The sequence below is a fragment of the Podarcis pityusensis genome (assembly GCF_964106645.2).
Source record: "Podarcis pityusensis genome assembly, chromosome: 1".
In the NCBI taxonomy this organism is placed as follows: domain Eukaryota; kingdom Metazoa; phylum Chordata; class Lepidosauria; order Squamata; family Lacertidae; genus Podarcis; species Podarcis pityusensis.
In genome coordinates, this window is record NC_138028.1 from 126,685,246 (window position 1) to 126,705,047 (window position 19,802).

Consider the following 19,802-nt stretch of genomic DNA (forward strand, 5'->3'; position numbering starts at 1 on the left):
ATTGACACTTACAAACCCATGTGTTCAGAAACGTGTGCATGCATTTGAATGATAGCTTGTTTCCAGTTTGAATTGAATTCTAGCTTACTCAAAGAGTTTGTCTCTTCCATCTCCATCACATTCCCTCCTCCCAAAATTCTACAAGCAAGTAATTAGGACTATGCGCCAAAAACAGTCCCAGCTAATACCTGAGGTAATGTAATGAATCTACTGAAGGCTGTATTTTGAAACTGTATAATTTTGAAATTTCTAGGATGTGAATTTACTGGCTTGTACCCACACTTCGCTCCTGCCAGCAGGAATATTCCCTGAGCAGCATTCCACTAAGGGGATGCTCCTATAGGCAGACTTTTGCCTCCTCACTTTCACTCTCTGAATAACTGCTCCCAGAGGGCTGAGGGAGCCCCACTCTCAGGAATGGTAAGGGGCTGAAACCCCATGAAAACAGCAAAAAATTACTCCTCCTACTCCCATCCACCAGCAGTATCCCCCTGAATTAAAAGTCCATTTCATTCCATTAAGTCTGGACCTGCATGTCTACCAGGAGCAATCAGTATATCACGTGGCATCATGAAGTGTATACCTCAAACCCACAGAGAGTAGTATGGTATACTAGGTTTAAATCCATACCACAAATCCCAGCCACAAAGGCTACTAGTCACCTCTGGCCAGTTACTATCTGACAGCCCTAATCTAATCTTACATAATTGTTCCAAGGATAGTAGTGGAGGAAAGGGGACTATTTATACTGCCTTACACTACTTAGAGGAAGGGTGCAATATAAATGTTATAAATAAACAAACAGATTATGGAGACTGAATATGATTTACCTGTGGAATACTCCACTGCCATTGTCCTGGAAGACACTGTGCAGGAGCCTGTGGTAATTGAAAACAACAGTATGCTAAAAAAACACACCCCAAATTCCACATTTACACCGTTTGTAAAATAAAATATATGCTGAAGACATTAACAGCAATACAGCAGAGTTAAACACAATATACGCCAAAGTGGACATATTGTCAATCTTTATTTCTTTAATAACATATAATAGTTTAATCATCTTTGGTTCCTATGTTCAGGACATGGGCAAGTTACCTGTTCTGGCTGAGCTTGTACTCTGAAGGAGCAAGTGCCTAGCTTGTGGGTACTTCTGGATACATTTATGTCACCAGAGGCCCAAGTGTCCTCTGTGGCTTTTACCAGCTTTGGTTCATCAGCTAGGACTGCTCCTGGACAGGGATAATCTAACCACAGTAGTTCTTGAGTTGGTAACCTAAAGGTTGGATTACTGCACTGTGCCCTTGTGCCCGGTTCAGAAGCTCCAGCTGGTGCAGAATGGGGGGGGGGCAGGGGGGCAGACTACTGATGGGGGCACATGGCCAAGAACATGTCCCTTCCAATTCAACATTCAAAGATTCCATTTGACACCATTGTTAAAATATATACACTGGCTGTCCATCTACAGCGGTACCTCGGTTTACAAACTTAACCCATTCCGGAAGTCCGTTCTTAAACCAAGGCGCACTTTCCCTAATGAGGCCTCCCGCCGCCGGTGCCCTTCCACTGTTCCGCTTCCGTTCTTAGACCGAGGTAAAGTTCACAAACTGGGACACTACTTCCGGTTTTGCGGAGTTCGTAAACCAAATAGTTCGTAAACGGGGGTGTTCTTAAACTGAGGTACCACTGTACTACTGAGCCTGCTTCATTTAAGAATACATCTTTCCATAATGGTTTATGGTTTCTGAAAATATTTTTTGTTAAATATAAATATTACTGTAAACCACTTAAGATTTTTTTTTTTTTAGGATAGAGTGGTAAAACAAACAAACAAACAAACAAACAAACAAACAACTATGAAGTCAATTAAACTATGAAGCACAATTTCCTCTCCTATGCTGCTATAAAGTAGCCAAAAGCATCATTTACTTTTTTTACCTGATAATGATATGTAGGTTGTTGATAAACAGGCTGAGCTACCATCACAGGAGAACTAGAAATAGAACGTGACTTTAAAAAAGAGAACAGTAATTAGAATCTTACTGAGTTGTCCAAAGAATTATTAATATGCTACTAAGAAATACATTTTATGCAATACACTAAAACACTAAATTATAAACAAACAAACAAATCATTTACATTAAGTCACAGATCAGAAGTGCCATTTGGGCTTTTGCTATCTATCGTCCTATATCCTCCAAAACAAATTCCCCTTCAATACACTTTTCATAGTTAACCACAGTACAGTGGTACCTTGGTACTGGAACGGCTTGACTCCCAAATAAATTGGCTCCCGAATGCCGCAAACTCACCACAAAGTGAATTTGGAGTGGGATACTGCATACACAAAACTGCCAGTAATCTCAGGGTTGTACGTTCAAGCCCTACATTGGGCAAATGATTCCTGCATTGCAGAGGGTTGACTAAATGACCCTTGTGGTCCCTTCCAACTCTACAATTCTATGATTCTTTGAAATCCTATGGAGAATCAGACTAGGATCATTCCTATGATTATTATTTAATCAAAGTTACAAGGGCCCATAGAATGGCTACAATTCTGTGTTGCATGCATTTGCCATTTGCTTGCCCATCCAAATTCTTTTTCATAGTTATTCCTGCTGACTCCCTCAATTGCTTTTTTATATTCAGGGGAATATACTGCACCCTTTGAATAAATATACTTTTTAGTTGTTACTGGACAGCAGAGTTGCACTTTTCACAAAAGTTGCTTACAACAGAGGTATGAAACAAGGTCGCACAGTTAGAAAGGCAACAATGTATACTATATAAATTTGTGCTGATAGCTATTCAGAGAAGACGATTAGCTTTAATTTCCAAAATTTAACAATAACAAACCCAAACAGCTATTGGTACATCAGCATTGTCTCAGAACAAAAGAAATTACGTACAGGCCATGGCTGTGGAACAGAAGCAACTTCGGGAGTATGAAAATAAGCTACACCATTGTGATACGTGTATGGATATCCAGTTGAAGTAGTCAAGTACATTGTTCCAGCTGCTGGCATTATACTGGATCCTAAAATAAGCAGTAACAAAATTGAAAACTCACAGGTACTTTGCATTCTATCCTTAAAAAAAATTCTAATACATATGGGTTTGGATCCAACAGACCACTTGAACCCAAGAGAGCAGAAAGCACTTCTACTTGCACACCGAGAGCTCTTAAACCTCTGCAAATTTCTTAGGTTGCAGTTACAGCTCTCCATAGCACACAAACGCGATGAGGGGTTGGGGGCTGACTCTCAACAAGTGGCTTTTTGAAGGATGCAGAGAACTGCAATGGGAAGAGAGGCAGAAAAACCCTATTCTGTGAGCAGAACACAGCACACACACTTTTAGGATCCAAGCTATGATGCTTGTAAATATACTTTATCAATTACGAGTAGAGCAATTTTAACTGGGATGTGGGTGGGAGGGAGCGAAGCAGAAGTTTCCACCATTTTCAAGGCCCTGCTGGCTTGTGCTGGCCAAGGTAGGAAACGTGTGCATGCTTGGGTCTTCTTCTTTTTATCTTGGCAGTTCTTTTGTTTAATTTCTCACTCATTAGTTTTTGGGGCAAGAAACCAATTCACTTAACTATAATAATTGGTTGGAGGGATTAACTGTGCCAGCTCCAGGCTGGTGTAGTTGAGAGATCCAATCCTAGGGCCTCTCAGAGGAATTAATGCTGTTGGATCAAGCAAACCAAAGGGAATCTCCAATATGTCCCATTTCTGATCCTGTACCTCTAAGCTTACAGAACGTTCCACAAATGTGACTGTGGGCTCTGGGTCAGACATGTCCCCCATCAACACAGAGCAGAGAAGCATTTCCACCCCATCCTAATCCCCTCAAATTACAACATCAGAATTTCCCTCTAAATCGCAAAATGTGTTGACAGAAAATTTCAGCTCACTGCAATTTAATATTAAGAATAGTAACAATCATTCTACGAAACTGACTAATGTAGGCACAGGCAAACTCCGGCCCTCCAAATGTTTGGGACTACAATTCCCATCATCCCTGACCACTGGTCCTGTTAGCTAGGGATAATGGGAGTTGTAGTCCCAAACATCTGGAGGGCCAGAGTTTGCCTATGCCTGGACTAATGTGATGAAAAGAAGCAACTCTGTATCACCATCAGAAGGCATGTGCCTCAGCTGGGCCAGAAGCCTTCCACTATCATGAGCATGAGTTCGACTATAGATACCGTATTTTTCGCTCTATAGGACGCACCCCCCCTCCAAAATTTAAGGGGAAATGTGTGTGCGTCCTATGGAGCGAATGCAGGCTCCTTGGCTTCAGCGATAGCAACACAAAGCCTCCGAAGCGCAGAGGGAGCACTCCCTCCGCGCTCCAGAGGCTTCGCGTTGCTTTCGCTGAAGCCTGGAGAGCGAGAGGGATCGGTGCACACCGACCCCTCTCGCTCTCCAGGCTTCAGGTATAGATGCCTAAAGCCTTCGGAGCGCAGCGCGAGTTCCCGCTGCGCTCCAAAGGCTTCAGGCGGCTATCCCTGAAGCCTTCGGACTGCAGCGGGAAGTCGCACTGTGCTCCGAAGGCTTCGGGTTCCTTTTGCTGAAGCCAGGAGAGCAAGACTCTCCTGGGTTCAGCAGAGAGGGAGAGCTGCACAGTGCCCCTTCAGCGAAGCGGGAGGAGAAATGGAAGGGGCTCCGTTTCTCCTGCCGCTTTGCTGAAGGAGTGCTGAGCAGAGAGGGGGAGATTTTTTTTTCTTGTTCTCCCCCTCTAAAACAAGGTGTGTCCTATGGTTGGGTGTGTCCTATAGAGCGAAAAATACGGTAATCTTGCTAAGAGAATATTAACACTCACTAGTAGGCAAATAGAACAGTAACAGTACAATCCTATGCATGTCTACTCAAAAGTAAATACTACTGAGTTCAAAGAAATTTACTCCCAAGTGTGTGTGTGTATAGGATTGTAGCCTAAATAATTTTTCACAGCACTGGCATAGCCCAAGATTTTTCCAAAACACCCGTAAAAGATGGGGATAGGGGGTAGGAAGCAAGCAAGCAAGCAAATACATACGAGGAATCCCTACTTGTTGTTTTCTTATTGCTGGACCAATATTCAGTTTTTTATCCTTATAATTTAGTTTTTCAGCCTAAGCCAAAGCAAAGAAAATACATACAATTATTTACCTTAATAGTTTATTTTTCAAATATATTCAAATAATGAATGTCTCAAAAATCCCAATAACATCTCAACAACACGTTTTACAGATACCTTCAGTTCACCTCAAATCTTAATGGAAATGTCTTGTGAACTCAGTCCTTTGTTTTGTGCCAAATGGTGAGTAAGACTCTTTTGAACTGGACAAGTATTTGTTTAAATAATGTATTCAACTGCGCTTTATAACTAACTACAGTGATCATAAGGATTGAATCAAACAGAGTGGATTAAAAAATAAATAAAACCATCTCAAGTGGATATAAATGCATAATATTTTGATCCATAAAACTTTGATAACTATTATAAATTTTATAACTTTTATAACTATAACTAACCATAGCCACAAACAAAAAACAATAGCTCCCATGCATTGCTAAATTAGCCAAAGGCCTGGGAGAAGAAGAATGTTTTGGCCTAGCACCTAAAGATATGTAATGAAGAAAGCTGGGCAAGCCTCCCTGAGGTACCACAAAATGGGACCTTCTCAGTAGTAGGACCTTATCTTTGGAATCACCTCCTTTCTGAAGTAAATCTGGCATTGAAATAGTTTACCTTTCCACAGCGGTTGAAGATGTACCTCCTTGTCCAAGCCTTCAGATAGTGGTTGAGTTAATATGCCAGTAATTTTGACAGTTGCTGTTTATTTATACTTTGGTAACGTTTATCTGTTTTATATTTTGTATTCAATGCTTTTACTCTTGTGTTACGAATATTGTGTGAAGAGTGAAATTATAAACTAAACAAATGAACCAATAACTAATAGAGTACACACTGTTTTTGCAGGTCCCCATGTCTAATGTACCCCATTATTTTGCAAAGTAGTTCGTTTTTCTGTGCATCTGTTTGTACTCTATACGTTTGGACACCTCTCAAAATATGGTTCCCAAACTTGGCATGAAACTTTTTGAGGTGGGGATGGAAGAGATTGTTGTCGTTGGAATGCCAGGCACCATTTGGAATCAAGGCAGTGGACCAAAACGAGACTTTAGATTAACTTCACTTGATTTTTGGTGTGGCAGGTCCAAACTCACAAACCACATTATCCATTTAAAAATAACAATATTTTTTGGTTTGTGGGCAGCACCAGGCACTCCCCACTACCATACTATAAACAAATGTTACTTGGTATTACCAGTTCCTATCTGTGCACAAATATATAATTTTTAATGAAATCATGTTTACCTCTTGTAGAATTTTCTGAGCGTCTTCCTGAGTTTCAAATGTGATGAAACCATACCTAAGTAAAACAGCATACGTTTTTCTTAGCATATACTATATTTGCAACCTTCCCAAACAAGAACTGCTGCTTGACATGCATAAAATGAATGCCTCCTCTAATATCACATAAAATGAGGAAGAACCATTGACTGACTTGAGCGCTATGGATCAGTATATGTACCATATCAAACAAAGCCAGATTTAAAAATCCATTAAACATAATCTTTTGGCTGGCTTCCCCAAAACAAATTCTCATGGCCCAGGATGGTGGCTTTTTACCGCGGTTTAAACTTAGTTTAAACTATTCTACTTAAAACTAGTCATTAAAATTTCCTATTTTAATCTGTTCTATCAATGCGCAACACCTTATTATGGGTTAATTTCAGGATTTGTTACATATTCAAGTTTGTGAATGAATGGATTAAACCAAGATGACACAAATAAAAAGATAACTGACAGAAATGTTTATATGTATAGTTAACATAATGAACCAGAAGTCTGTCTACATGCTTGCTTGCCTGTATGTATGTATGTATGTATACTCTCTATACTTTATTTTCACTAGATTGTTGCCACATTGTGAACTGGGAAGACTTGACTGACAGAAGTAGCAGCATATCCCATGGCAGGTCGGGCTGAATGGAAGTGGAGGGAGGAGCAGCTTTCCTTCAGCACTCTGTGTGAGATGGAAATGCAATGCCTATGGCATTTTGGTCTATCAGTTCAGAGCAGTGAGGAGCACCAGGACCTCAGGACAGTAGCAAGAGCTGAAGGAGAACGTGGATGTGGTGGTGGTGAAAATAAGAAGTCTTGCACCAACCTGTTGGATTTTCCACCCTGGGAGGTGGGGCCTGTTGGCCCATATTTGGCTAGCTCACCTTTAGAGTGGGGAAGCAAACTCCCACCCACCTTCAGTTACCTGCAAGCCTCAATTGGCACCACTCCCAACCAAGATCTGACAGCAGAATTACTTTCAAATGCATGCGGTCTCTTACCCATCACTGTACCTGTGCAGTCCAATTGGGGATGGGGAGTGTGGGCTTTTGAAAAAGAGGGAGGCTAGAGCAGAGAATTCAAGCAGAGCATGCAGGGCAGTGGGCAGAGTCTCCCTTAGAACTTCCACAAGGGGGGGAAGCCTGTGGTTGTGAGATAGTCAACCTAAAGTATCCTAGTCTGTGAAAACATGAAATGCCACCTTGCCTTTTGTTCCTATGGTTTGGAAAATCATAGCGTAAACTGATATATACTAATTACCTCTAATTAGGAAACTTTTTGTAACTCTATGTAAACTTTTCACTTTTTGTAAAAGAGCTGGTACTTTCCTTCCAGGACCTGAATGTACCATGAATGACTATGACTGCATAGTTCTGCCTTCTGGAGTGAGCAGGAGGAGCAACTCAGACGAGGATATCCTCCTCCGCTGTAGGGAAAAAATGTTGATTTTTAACTATGAGTACATTTCTATACGATGGCAAGAATAAATATTGACATCCTGGGCATCAGTGAACTAAAATGGACGGGAATGGGCGAATTCAGTTCGGATGACCATCATATCTACTACTGTGGGCAAGAATCCCGTAAAAGAAATGGAGTGGCCCTCATAGTCAACAAAAGAGTGGCGAAAGCTGTACTGGGATGCAATCTCAAAAATGATAGAATGATCTCGATACGAATCCAAAGCAGACCTTTCAACATCACAGTAATCCAAGTTTATGCACCAACTACTGCTGCTGAAGAAACTGAAATTGAGCAATTCTATGAAGACTTACAACACCTTATAGAAGTGACACCAAAGAAGGATGTTCTTCTCATTATAGGGGATTGGAATGCTAAAGTAGGGAATCAAGAGATAAAAGGAACAACTGGCAAGTTTGGCCTTGGAGATCAAAACAAAGCAGGGCAAAGGCTAATAGAGTTCTATCAAGAGAACAAGCTGGTCATCACAAACACGCTTTTCCAACAACACAAGAGATGACTCTACACATGGACATCACCAGATGGGCAGCACCGAAATCAGATTGATTATATTCTCTTGCAGCCAAAGATGGAGAAGCTCTATACAGTCAGCAAAAACAAGACCTGGAGCTGACTGTGGCTCAGATCATCAGCTTCTTATAGCAAAATTCAAGCTTAAACTGAAGAAAGTAGGAAAAACCACTGGGCCGGTAAGATACAATCTAAATCAAATCCCTTATGAATACACAGTGGAAGTGAGGAACAGGTTTAAGGATTTAGATTTGCTGGACAGAGTGCCTGAAGAACTATGGATGGAGGCTCGCAACATTATACAGGAGGCAGCAACGAAAACCATCCCAGTGAAAAGGAAATGTAAGAAAGCAAAGTGGCTGTCCAACGAGGCCTTACAAATAGCGGAGGAGAGAAGGCAAGCAAAATGTGAGGGAGATAGTGAAAGATATAGGAAATTGAATGCAGATTTCCAAAAAATAGCAAGGAGAGACAAGAAGGCCTTCTTAAACGAGCAATGCAAAGAAATAGAGGAAAACAACAGAATGGGAAGAACCAGAGATCTGTTCAAGAAAATTGGAGATATGAAAGGAACATTTCGTACAAAGATTACCATAATAAAGGACAAAAGTGGTAAGGACCTAGCAGAAGCAGAAGACATCAAGAAGAGGTGGCAAGAATACACAGAAGAATTATACCAGAAAGATATGGATGGCTCGTACACCCCAGGTAGTGTGGTTACTGACCTTGAGCTAAACATCCTGGAGAGTGAAGTCAAATGGGCCTTAGAAAGCACTGCAAATAACAAGGCCAGTGGAAGTGATGGTATTCCAGCTAAACTATTTAAAATTTTAAAAGATGGTGCTGTTAAGGTGCTACACTCAATATGCCAGCAAGTTTGGAAAACTCAGCAGTGGCCAGAGGATTGGAGAAGATCAGTCTACATCCCAATCCCAAAGAAGGGCAGTGCCAAAGAATGCTCCAACTACCGCACAATTGTACTCATTTCACACGCTAGCAAGGTTATGCTTAAAATTCTACAGGGAAGGCTCAAGCAGTATGTGGACCGAGAACTCCCAGAAGTGCAAGCTGGATTTAGAAGGGGCAGAGGAACCAGAGACCAAATTGCAAACATGCGCTGGATTATGGAGAAAGCTAGAGAGTTCCAGAAAGACATCTACTTCTGCTTCATTGATTATGCAAAAGCCTTTGACTGTGTCGACCACAGCAAACTATGGCAAGTTCTTAAAGAAATGGGAGTGCCTGATCACCTCATCTGTCTCCTGAGAAATCTCTATGTGGGACAAGAAGCTACAGTTAGAACTGAATATGGAACAACTGATTGGTTCAAAATTGGGAAAGGAGTACGACAAGGCTGTATATTGTCTCCCTGCTTATTTAACTTATATGCAGAATTCATCATGCGAAAGGCTGGGCTGGATGAATCCCTAGCCGGAATTAAGATTGCCGGAAGAAATATCAACAACCTCAGATATGCGGATGACACAACCTTGATGGCAGAAAGTGAGGAGGAATTAAAGAACCTTTTATTGAGGGTGCAAGAGGAGAGTGCAAAATATGGTCTGAAGCTCAACATCAAAAAAACGAAGATCATGGCCACTGGTCCCATCACCTCCTGGCAAATAGAAGGGGAAGAAATGGAGGCAGTGGAAGTTTCTTGGGCTCCATGATCACTGCAGATGGTGATAGCAACCACGAAATTAAAAGACGCCTGCTTCTTGGGAGAAAAGCGATGACAAACCTAGACAGCGTCTTAAAAAGTAGAGACATCACCTTGCCAACAAAGGTCTGTATAGTAAAAGCTATGGTTTTCCCAGTAGTGATGTATGGAAGTGAGAGCTGGACCATAAAGAAGGCTGATCGCCGAAGAATTGATGCTTTTGAATTATGGTGCTGGAGGAGACTCGAGAGTCCCATGGACTGCAAGAAGATCAAACCTCTCCATTCTGAAGGAAATCAGCTGAGTGCTCACTGGAAGGACAGATCCTGAAGCTGAGACTCCAATACTTTGGCCACCGCATGAGAAGAGAAGACTCCCTGGAAAAGACCCTGATGTTGGGAAAGATTGAGGGCACAAGGAGCAGGGGACGACAGAGGACGAGATGGTTGGATAGTGTTCTGGAAGCTACCAGCATGAGTTTGAGGAAACTGTGGGAGGCAGTGGAAGACAGAAGTGCCTGGCGTGCTCTGGTCCATGGGGTCACAAAGAGTCGGACACGACTAAACAACAACAAAAACAATTCTATACAAGTCATCTACCCAAAAGCACGCCCTACTAAGTTTAATGAGACTTAATCCAAGTTAAGTGTTTATGGGGTTGTCGTTTTAAGGTGCTCATGTCTTGTTAATCTTGTTAACCCTAATAAGGAATTTTTCCTGCACGTATTGCATGAACTAGTATTATTTCTACTTGATGAACAAATGCTTTATTGTACTAACCCCTTTGATACTCCAGCTCTGTCATTTACTATTTTTACTTCTTTGACGCAGCCATACTGGGAAAAAAACTTCCTTAGGTCATTCTCATTAGTCTAGTAAAAGAAAAAAGAAAATGATTACATCATCAAATCATTACTATAAATGTACTTAAAATCATCATTTAACTTTGATTTCCTTTATGGGATGTTTTATTTTTTAAATCACATTAATATTGATCACACCATTCTGTATCAACAGTTCCACTAACTGAATCATATCTGTTGTCTTTTTAAATTCAATTTTTAAAAATCATAATGTGAATGCTATTTTTTAGTCTACTGGCCTTAAAGGCAACCTTTCAAGTAGAGGTTAAGTAGAAGTTCCTGCCCCCTTAGAACCAGTACTGGAAGAGGATTTGGGCTAGATACTTTCTAGGCTCTACCAGGTCCAAAATTACAACTCTTTCTCCTTTTCTTCTCTATTAAGTAACAGTTTACTAGAGATGAGAAGGACCAGCAAAGTGAACAAATCCAGTATTTTCTCATTGGTTGGTGTTTGTATCGTGAAATTCTTGTGCGGTAGCAATATACCTGTCCAACAAATACATAAAATTAGAGCCTAATTTCTACATTTATACACATAAAACTACACAACCAATGATATAAGCAACCTATTAAGACAGAAGTGAAAAAAAAATTATTGTATTGCTAAGGAACAAAGATCAGGAAAAAAAATACCTTAAAATCAATTCCTCCAACAAAGATGCGATTAGGAATGACTGTTCCAAATCTTGGGGCACTTGTGGGGTTATTTAAAGGCACTGGCGACACAGTGTTAGGAGACGGAGACAGAGAATCAGTTTGCATCTGATTTGTAGTTTGCTGTTTAAGAGAATATAGTCTTGTTAAGATATATTTTCAACACAAAAAAATTGAAATGCTAAAAAGACAAATCACAGCTATTATTTAATTTTTGATGTACTAAGCTACCTTCAGTAGTATCTTCATTCAGGATGCCACATATACTAAATCTAAGATTGCCAGCTAAATTCTACATACATATAAGTTCACTGAATATTTGCTTCAAAGTATATTCCACTGATTTTAATAGAATTTGCTTTCATATAAATGGTTTCAACCTGGTACACACTACCTTTTTTTCACCTGTTGCACCTAGTTATGTTTAGAAATCATAATAAATTCATTCTGAAAGCAACAAGAGAATGGTAGATAATATTTAATGTTCTTATGATTTTTAATTATGATATATTTTCTTATTTTAATTATCAAGAAATAAGAACAAACTGAAACCTTTCCACACACACCCAATTCACTTGTGGTCTGGAATGTTGAAGCATTTTACTAATGTGTTTATATCCCACCCTATATGCACATGCAAAGTAATACGGTTTATTAAAAAATTCAAAAGGTTCATACAATACAAATCAAATGAAAAATGAAGAGGACCAAGTTTTTGCTTATCATAATCATGCTATATCCAATAGCAAACTTGGTCTCAGGCCTCTCATTGGAATAGTGAAACCAGGGTACTCACAGCTTATGTGGGGCACAGAACAATTTGTTTGTAAATTAAAAGGGCGAGGAGAAGGAAAAAACCACCCCTAAAATGACCCAGCAAGGACCATGCTCACTGACCTCCATGAGATAGTTTTTCTTCAACTGACACCCTAAATAGTCTAAGGGGGAGGAAAACACGATGGGGAAATTGAGATATACATACTCCTTAACTGTTTATGGTATTGGGGGGCGGGTCGTGTCGCATGATGCATGCCAACTCTACAAGTTTTTAAAGGTTCTAATCCCTTTGAAGCTAAGGAATTATGAACCAAGAGAAAGCACTTCCTACATCCCTAATTACTCTCTCCTTGCCCCAAAGACCCTTGACTCCAACAGCTTTAGGTGGAGAACTGAACTTAGTACTGTATCAGAAAAATAAGAAACTGAGATGAATTTCAGCTTGGCAGATTGATCCTTTCATAGTTATGAAAAGAAGACAACTTACCTCCTTCTCTATGTCATTTACAGTGCAGTCCTGTGCATATTTATTTGGGAAAACCCACTCAAAGATTTACTCCCAGATAAGTGTGACTACAGGACTACAGCCTTACAACTTGCATGATGAGATGGGACATATATGAAAGAGGCTGGGAATATACATGTGTGCAAAAGAGACATCACACCTGATTAACAGTGCAATCCTGTATATGTCCACTCAGTCCGAGTGAATTTAGTGGGACTTAGAGCTAAACGTGTGTAGGTTTGCAAACTATGCGATCTTTTAAAAGAGCTTCTTCCAAAATTTAAATTAGCAGGACAAGCAAGTAGACATTCCCATTCTTTATGTGTGGCTTGCTGGACAATTTAAAATTGGCGATTTGGCACAGCAGAATCCCATTTTTCTACCCTCTGCAAACTTTTTGATGGGAGAAGTTCCTTCTTTCAAAGGAAGAGAACTTTTGGTTACAGAGCCATGACCCAGTTCAAATGAAATGCTGCTGACTGCAAAATCATGGTGATTAAAATTTACTTTCTGAGATTATTTTGGACACTAGAAGGTAATAATTGAAGTGCTATATTGGACTTCATGAGTGAAAAAATGTGAATTCAAGATGCCAGGGAGGGTGAGAAATACCATCTAGCAGAATGAGAAAAAGCTGGTTATTAATACAGCTAGAATTTGCTCTGAAGTGCATACTTTAAATATTTTGAATAATTGTCATATACATAATTGGTAGACAGAGAATTGGAAGACTCTCTTTTATTTTATTTTTTTCTTCATATCTTGCTTTTTCTATGACATTTCGGGACGCGGGTGGCGCTATGGGTTAAACCACAGAGCCTAGGGCTTGCCGATCAGAAGGTCAGCGGTTCGAATCCCCACGACGGGGTGAGCTTCCGTTGCTCAGTCCCTGCTTCTGCCAACCTAGCAGTTCGAAAGCACGTCAAAGTGCAAGTAGATAAATAGGTACCGCTGTGGCGGGAAGGTAAATGGCGTTTCCGTGCGCTGCTCTGGTTTGCCAGAAGTGGCTTAGTCATGCTGGCCACATGCTGTACGCCAGCTCCCTCGGCCAATAAAGCGAGATGAGCGCCGCAACCCGTGTCATTCACGACTGGACCTAATGGTCAGGGGTCCCTTTACCTTTACTTTATGACTTTTAACTCTAGCTCTCTGTTAACCCTATTTACATGTATGTTTTGTTCTTTGAATATTTATATTTGAGATAAATGAAGATACAAATAGGAAGGTGATGGACAGAAGATGAAGGAACCTGCATGTGAGGTAAGCCAGAGAGGCTCTCTCAGGGTTTGAGGCTGAAGGAACAGGGGGAAGCTTTCTCTTTCTCTCTTTTTCTTGGTTTGTTACTTCTTTCTTTAGATTGATTCAGTTTTTACTGTATCCTATGTTGAAAATTATCAAAAATTAACTAAAAAAACCACACCTTCTTCCCTAGTAACATTATTTCTGTACTAGAAATAATGAAAAAAGTACACCATTATTAGTTTATAAGCTAGAAACTAAAACCAGTAGTAACTATTGTTATGCTGGGCAAGACCACCAGGAAAAGACTGAAATTTGCATAGGAAAAAACCCACAATTATATTGTACAAAACATTATCTAGTTCATTTTTTAGAAATTAGTCTTCACAGCAGAAATTATATTCTTCAAAATATTTCTGCAAAAATATTCCCACAACATGAAATTATCAGAGAATGGGAATGGTGTATAAAATCCGAACAAAATTCTGTTGTAAAAATCATGGCCGTAAAGCTTTGTAACAACTGTTTTTGAATAGACTGAAACAAGTGTAACCTGCAAGAAAATGTTGTAAAATTGAATGCTCGTGTTCAGGATTTCAGACACCCTGCCATACCCTCCTATAGGGCACTCCATTCCATCCTTCCCAACAGCCAGTCAGCATTACATTACCACTGAGCATGCTCAGTTCTCATTGGCAATTCTGGGTGATTCCCAACCAGAGGGGCACTGGTGTTCCAGAAAGATTTTCTAAATGGTGCCATTTCAACTTCATAAATATATATTCCTGCAGTACATACTGTTTGTGTATTTGTATACGTATATACAACCCACACCCCCAACAAGAATCATGGTAATGGATACCCATCAAAAATAAATGAAGAGCTGGAAGAAAAAATTCACTATACCTATTTTAACCATTTCTAAACCCAAACCTCCGCTTAATAATTAAAACACATCATTGTTTAAAATAATAATAAATTTCTCTCCCTTTGCTTCAGATTGAAGGCACAGAATGACAATGAACAACATGAGATAAAGATCTACTGCTGTTAACCATCAAACAATAATAAAAAACACATTATCATCAGCCAATAAATTCCAAACATCAGCTTCTTTTCCAGGAAAAAATTGTCATAATTGTTCATAGTGTAGTATCTAGGAATGCACAGGAAGCGTTAGCATAGCACAGTCTGCTATGAGCAACAGAACCACGACAAGGTCCTTCCTGAGTCTGTTGAAAAAAAACAAAAACAATTTGGAAAAGAAAAATACACTGATATGTCAATTGAGAGGTTAAAAGTTATTAAAAGGAAATAGTTAAGACATTAGTAAATTGTAATTGAAGAACACAATTCAGCCTATATTTCCTCACCATGATTTAAAAACAATTTTTCATAAAGAAGCATTTAAAAATCTAAAGGTAAAAGGTAAAGGACCCCAGGACGGTTAAGTCCAGTTGAATTTGATTATGGGGTGGGGCGCTCCTCTCCACTTTCAGGCCAAGGAAGCCAGTGTTTGTCTACAGACAGGGTCATGTGGCCAGCATGACTAAACAGCTTCTGGCACACGGAACACTGACGAGTGCCAGAGCGCAAGGAAAAGCTGTTTATCTTCCCACCAAAGCACTACCTATTTATCTACTCATGCTGGTATGCTTTTGAACCACTAGATTGGCAGGAGCTGGGACAAAGCAACTGGAGCTCACCCTGTCACAGGGATTTGAACAGCTGACCTTACAAATGGCAAGCCCAAGAGGCTTGGTGGTTTAGACCACAGCACCACCTGCGGCCCTCTTAAAATCTACTGCAGCTTGTGAAAAACCGAGACTCTTTTTTGAGATATTGGCTGGAAACTTTTCCATGGAACAACTCTGACATTTTTAAAGTGTATTTTCTGGTTTAAAAATGGAGTTTTAAATAGCTAATCAGTTAAGCAAACAGACCATATCGAACTAATCAGAACCAAAAGAACCTCAGAGTAGCTTTAATCTATTTTATCCAGTAAAATTATAAAATTAGTACTCTTTTCCCCACAATAACTTAAGAGCACAAAGCAAGGTTATGTAAAAGGAAGTACAGTGGACCCTCGGGTTATGTTACCTTCAGGTAACGTAACTTTCAGGCTGCGAATGCGGCAAACCCAGAAGTGTATACTTCTGGGTTTTGCCACGCGCGCATGTGCAGAAGCACCCTGCGTGCTTTGTGCATGCGCAGAAGCCCTCTATTGCACTGTACACGTGTGCAAAAGCAGTGCCTCTAGATGCAGACTTTTGGGGGTATGTACGGACCCCAGGAACCAATGAAGTTCGTATCCGGAGGGTCCACTGTACAGGCGGAGACCATTTCACCTGGGGGTTCCATTCCCACTCCCCATACCCTTCATAAGCATGCCCAGCCCCGATTCGGCCCTCCCCCAGGGCAAAAAGGACCCGCAAGTCAGCGCCTAAAATAGTTGCTGCCTACACAACCAGAGATCTCATAATAGACAAAATCATGTCCTTTCTTCTAATGTTATTAACAATGAAATCTTTTACTACGTATGTTACGTGCATATAGGCCATTAAGAGAAAAACATTAATACTGTATTTTCAGTTTCAGCACTGAAGCTCTGCCCACAGCATAATTTCTTACTGCAACACAAAATATTACTGTATTCCCATTATGGTAATTCAAGACTGCAATCTGCTCCTGTATATTACTTATCTGTATTTTGGTTGTGATGATAAACACTTAAAAATGCAATGGGAATACGCAAATTCGTAGCACATCTTTACTGTCTGCATAACAGCAATCATTAGATGACATGGTGAGAGGAAGAAGCCTAAGGCAATGAGCATTTAATTCAGAACACAAGGATGAAGTGCTATTATGAAGAACTAATTTAATTCAAAAATACAAAATAATACAGGGTAATGTAGATAAGGCAGAATTTCAAGTAACGCAATGCAGAGTATTATTTTTAGCCAGTAATTTCTTGAAGATTTAAGTAAGAAAAATATAATACAATAAAATTGGCTGTCCTTTCTATCAGGCTGGGGTTTCTGTTTACCTACCTAGTACTACAACCCTAAACTTATGTCCTAGTGAGAAACCTCCACAGAGGGACCTACTTCTGAATAAATGGATTTAATGAATATGTGGATTTCTTCTAGCCATAACACTGAACATACACATTGAGGCCTCAACTGCAACTGCTTGAACCCTGGTGACTTCTCAAAACATGCATGGGAAACCCTTCTGAGGGAGAAACTACAGGAGGCACTTTGGAGAAGTGAAACAGAGGGCAGGAAGGAAGAGGTTAAGTTCCACTCCAAAACAGCTTATCCTTTTCTAAAGGTGTTTGTGAGTAGCATATTGTCTGCGCCTGAATCTGTTCCTGGCATTACATTTACAGTGGATCCTCGGGTCGTGAACGTGATTCGTGCGGGAGGCACGTTTGCAACCTGCACCGTTCGCAACCCACAGCGCCATGTCTGCGCACACGTGGGTCGCGATTCGGCGCTTCTACGCATGTGCAAAGCATGATTTAGCACTTTTGTGCATGCGCCAAAACCTGGAAGTAACCCGCTCTGGTACTTCCGGGTTTGGCACGGTGCACATCCCGAAATCGCGTAACCTGAAGCGTCTGTAACCCAAGGTACCACTGTAGAGTACTTACACATTTAGTTTTAGCAATAGCAAGTTTTACCCATGAGATAACCCACGATGGATTTCCACATCTGTTGAACATACTGAACTCTGCATGTTTTTGTACATATGCTAAGACTCCACATGTATAAAGAAAAAGGGATGCACAATTTTGCTTGACATACTGCATGTGAAAAGCCCTTGCCTATTCCCAAGCCTCAAACTGGAGAAAAGGGTGGTAGATTGTCCCATCAGGTATGGAATACCTATAAGAGCAATGCAACAAGTTGCTGTCCTCTACTTGCAATTGGAGCAGAGTGGTAGTGGCGAGGGAACTGTCCTGATATTTCATTCAATCCAGCAAATAACAGAGACAACACCCCTCACTTCTTCAATCTAACCAAAATATCAAGTTCTCTAGAAATGGAGACACTCTTCATAAAACAAATAATGATTTTGAGGCATTCTCTTCATGGCATATGTGTTATCAAAAACGATTCTTTTGGATATGTAGAGGTACCAAGAAAACAAGGGTTTTCAGTATGTTCAATATACATGGAACTCCATCCTTGCTGGGTTAAGTACTGCATTTTTCCATCTGAACCTGCCGAGCTATTAAGATCCTCATCAGAAATCTTTCTGTGTGTATATATGGGATTGACCCAGGATAGAGTCTTTTCTATTGTAGCACCCCACCTCATGTATTGTCTCCCCAGGGAAGGTTACTGGTGCAATTTCGGTTACATTTGCAGCTCCAGATGAAGCCATTCTTAAAAAATCACCCAGGATGTTTTGTTTACTACATTTTGTCATATTGTATACTTGTTAAAATCTGTGTTTGTATTCCCCACTCCAGCACTTGGGGGGGTGTTATTGGGGGATGTTATTGGGTTACTGCTTTTATTTTGGTTTTATATATTGTGGTCTTTTCTGTGAACCACCCTGAGACTTCTGGGTATAGGGCGGTATATAAATTCAATCAATCAATAACTCTTTGTAAAAAGGACTGGGAGATTCCATGTACATAACTGATTGAAAACTAACTAACAAACCAAAAGTAGGCCAAAAGGTGTCACGAGTTGGAAGTACCGAGAGGAACTCCACCTTTTATTCTGGCATTAGCAAATAAATCTGCAATCAGACTTCTCATTTTTATATTCAAATCGCCAAATGCAGATCCAAAACTCTACACCACGTGTGAAACACACCCACCAAATGAGAAAGAGGCATATCTAATAAACTCCTTAGTGCCACAGTTAAGTTACCAACTTGGCACTGCCAAGTTCTTCGCGGACTATTTACTAGAAAGCGGATGCTCTCCCTTAATTTTATTATCTCTCTTTCTCTCTCTCTTGTTCTAGATTCCACAGTATTTCCCAAACTTGGGTCTCCAGCTGCTTTTCGACCACCAAATTCCCATTATCCCTGACCATGGGTGGAGACAAGGGCGGGCATCTGCCCCCCCGAATCAAGTAAATCAATAACAAATACTTAACTGGGGTTCTGCTCCCCCCTTACATAAAGCCTGGCTAGGCTCTTGCTCCTGACCGCTGGTCTTGCTAGCTAGGGATGATGTGAGTTGTAGTCCAAAACCAGCTGTTTAAAGGTAAAGAGTAAAGGGACCCCTGACCATTAGGTCCAGTCGTGGCCGACTCTGGGGTTGCGGCACTCATCTCGCTTTATTGACCGAGGGAGCCGGCGTACAGCTTCCGGGTCTTGTGGCCAGCATGACTAAGCCGCTTCTGGCGAAACCAGAGCAGCACAGGGAAACGCCGTTTACCTTCCTGCCGGAGCGGTACCTATTTATCTACTTGCACTGGTGTGCTTTCGAACTGCTAGGTTGGCAGGAGCAGGGACAGAGCAACAGAGCTCACCCCATCGCGGGACCTTCTGATCGGCAAGTCCTAGGCTCTGTGGTTTAACCCACAGCGCCACCTGCGTCTAGCTAGCAAGACCGCGCCTGACCACTGGTCTTGCTAGCTAGGGATGATGGGAGTTGTAGTCCAAAAACAGCTGTTTGGAAACACTGTTTTAGAAGCTAAAAAGAGGGGGGGGCGAGAGAGGGGCAAACTGGGAAAGGCCGACAC

General features: G+C 40.8%; 1 protein-coding gene across 6 annotated transcripts in view; it reads right to left on the reverse strand.

The window, feature by feature from the left end:
• The window catches only part of BOLL (boule homolog, RNA binding protein), a 36,737-nt gene that overhangs the window by 13,358 nt on the left and 3,577 nt on the right, over positions 1-19,802 (reverse strand). For all 6 annotated transcript variants that reach the window (XM_081018760.1, XM_081018764.1, XM_081018762.1 and 3 more), the window contains exons 2-8: positions 11,547-11,690; positions 10,831-10,922; positions 6,370-6,424; positions 5,044-5,119; positions 2,910-3,037; positions 1,939-2,010; positions 831-878 (exon numbers count right to left, since the gene is read on the reverse strand). In XM_081018760.1, the coding sequence (XP_080874886.1) occupies positions 831-878; positions 1,939-2,010; positions 2,910-3,037; positions 5,044-5,119; positions 6,370-6,424; positions 10,831-10,922; positions 11,547-11,690 (615 nt within the window). The remainder of the gene's footprint in view (positions 1-830; positions 879-1,938; positions 2,011-2,909; positions 3,038-5,043; positions 5,120-6,369; positions 6,425-10,830; positions 10,923-11,546; positions 11,691-19,802) is intronic.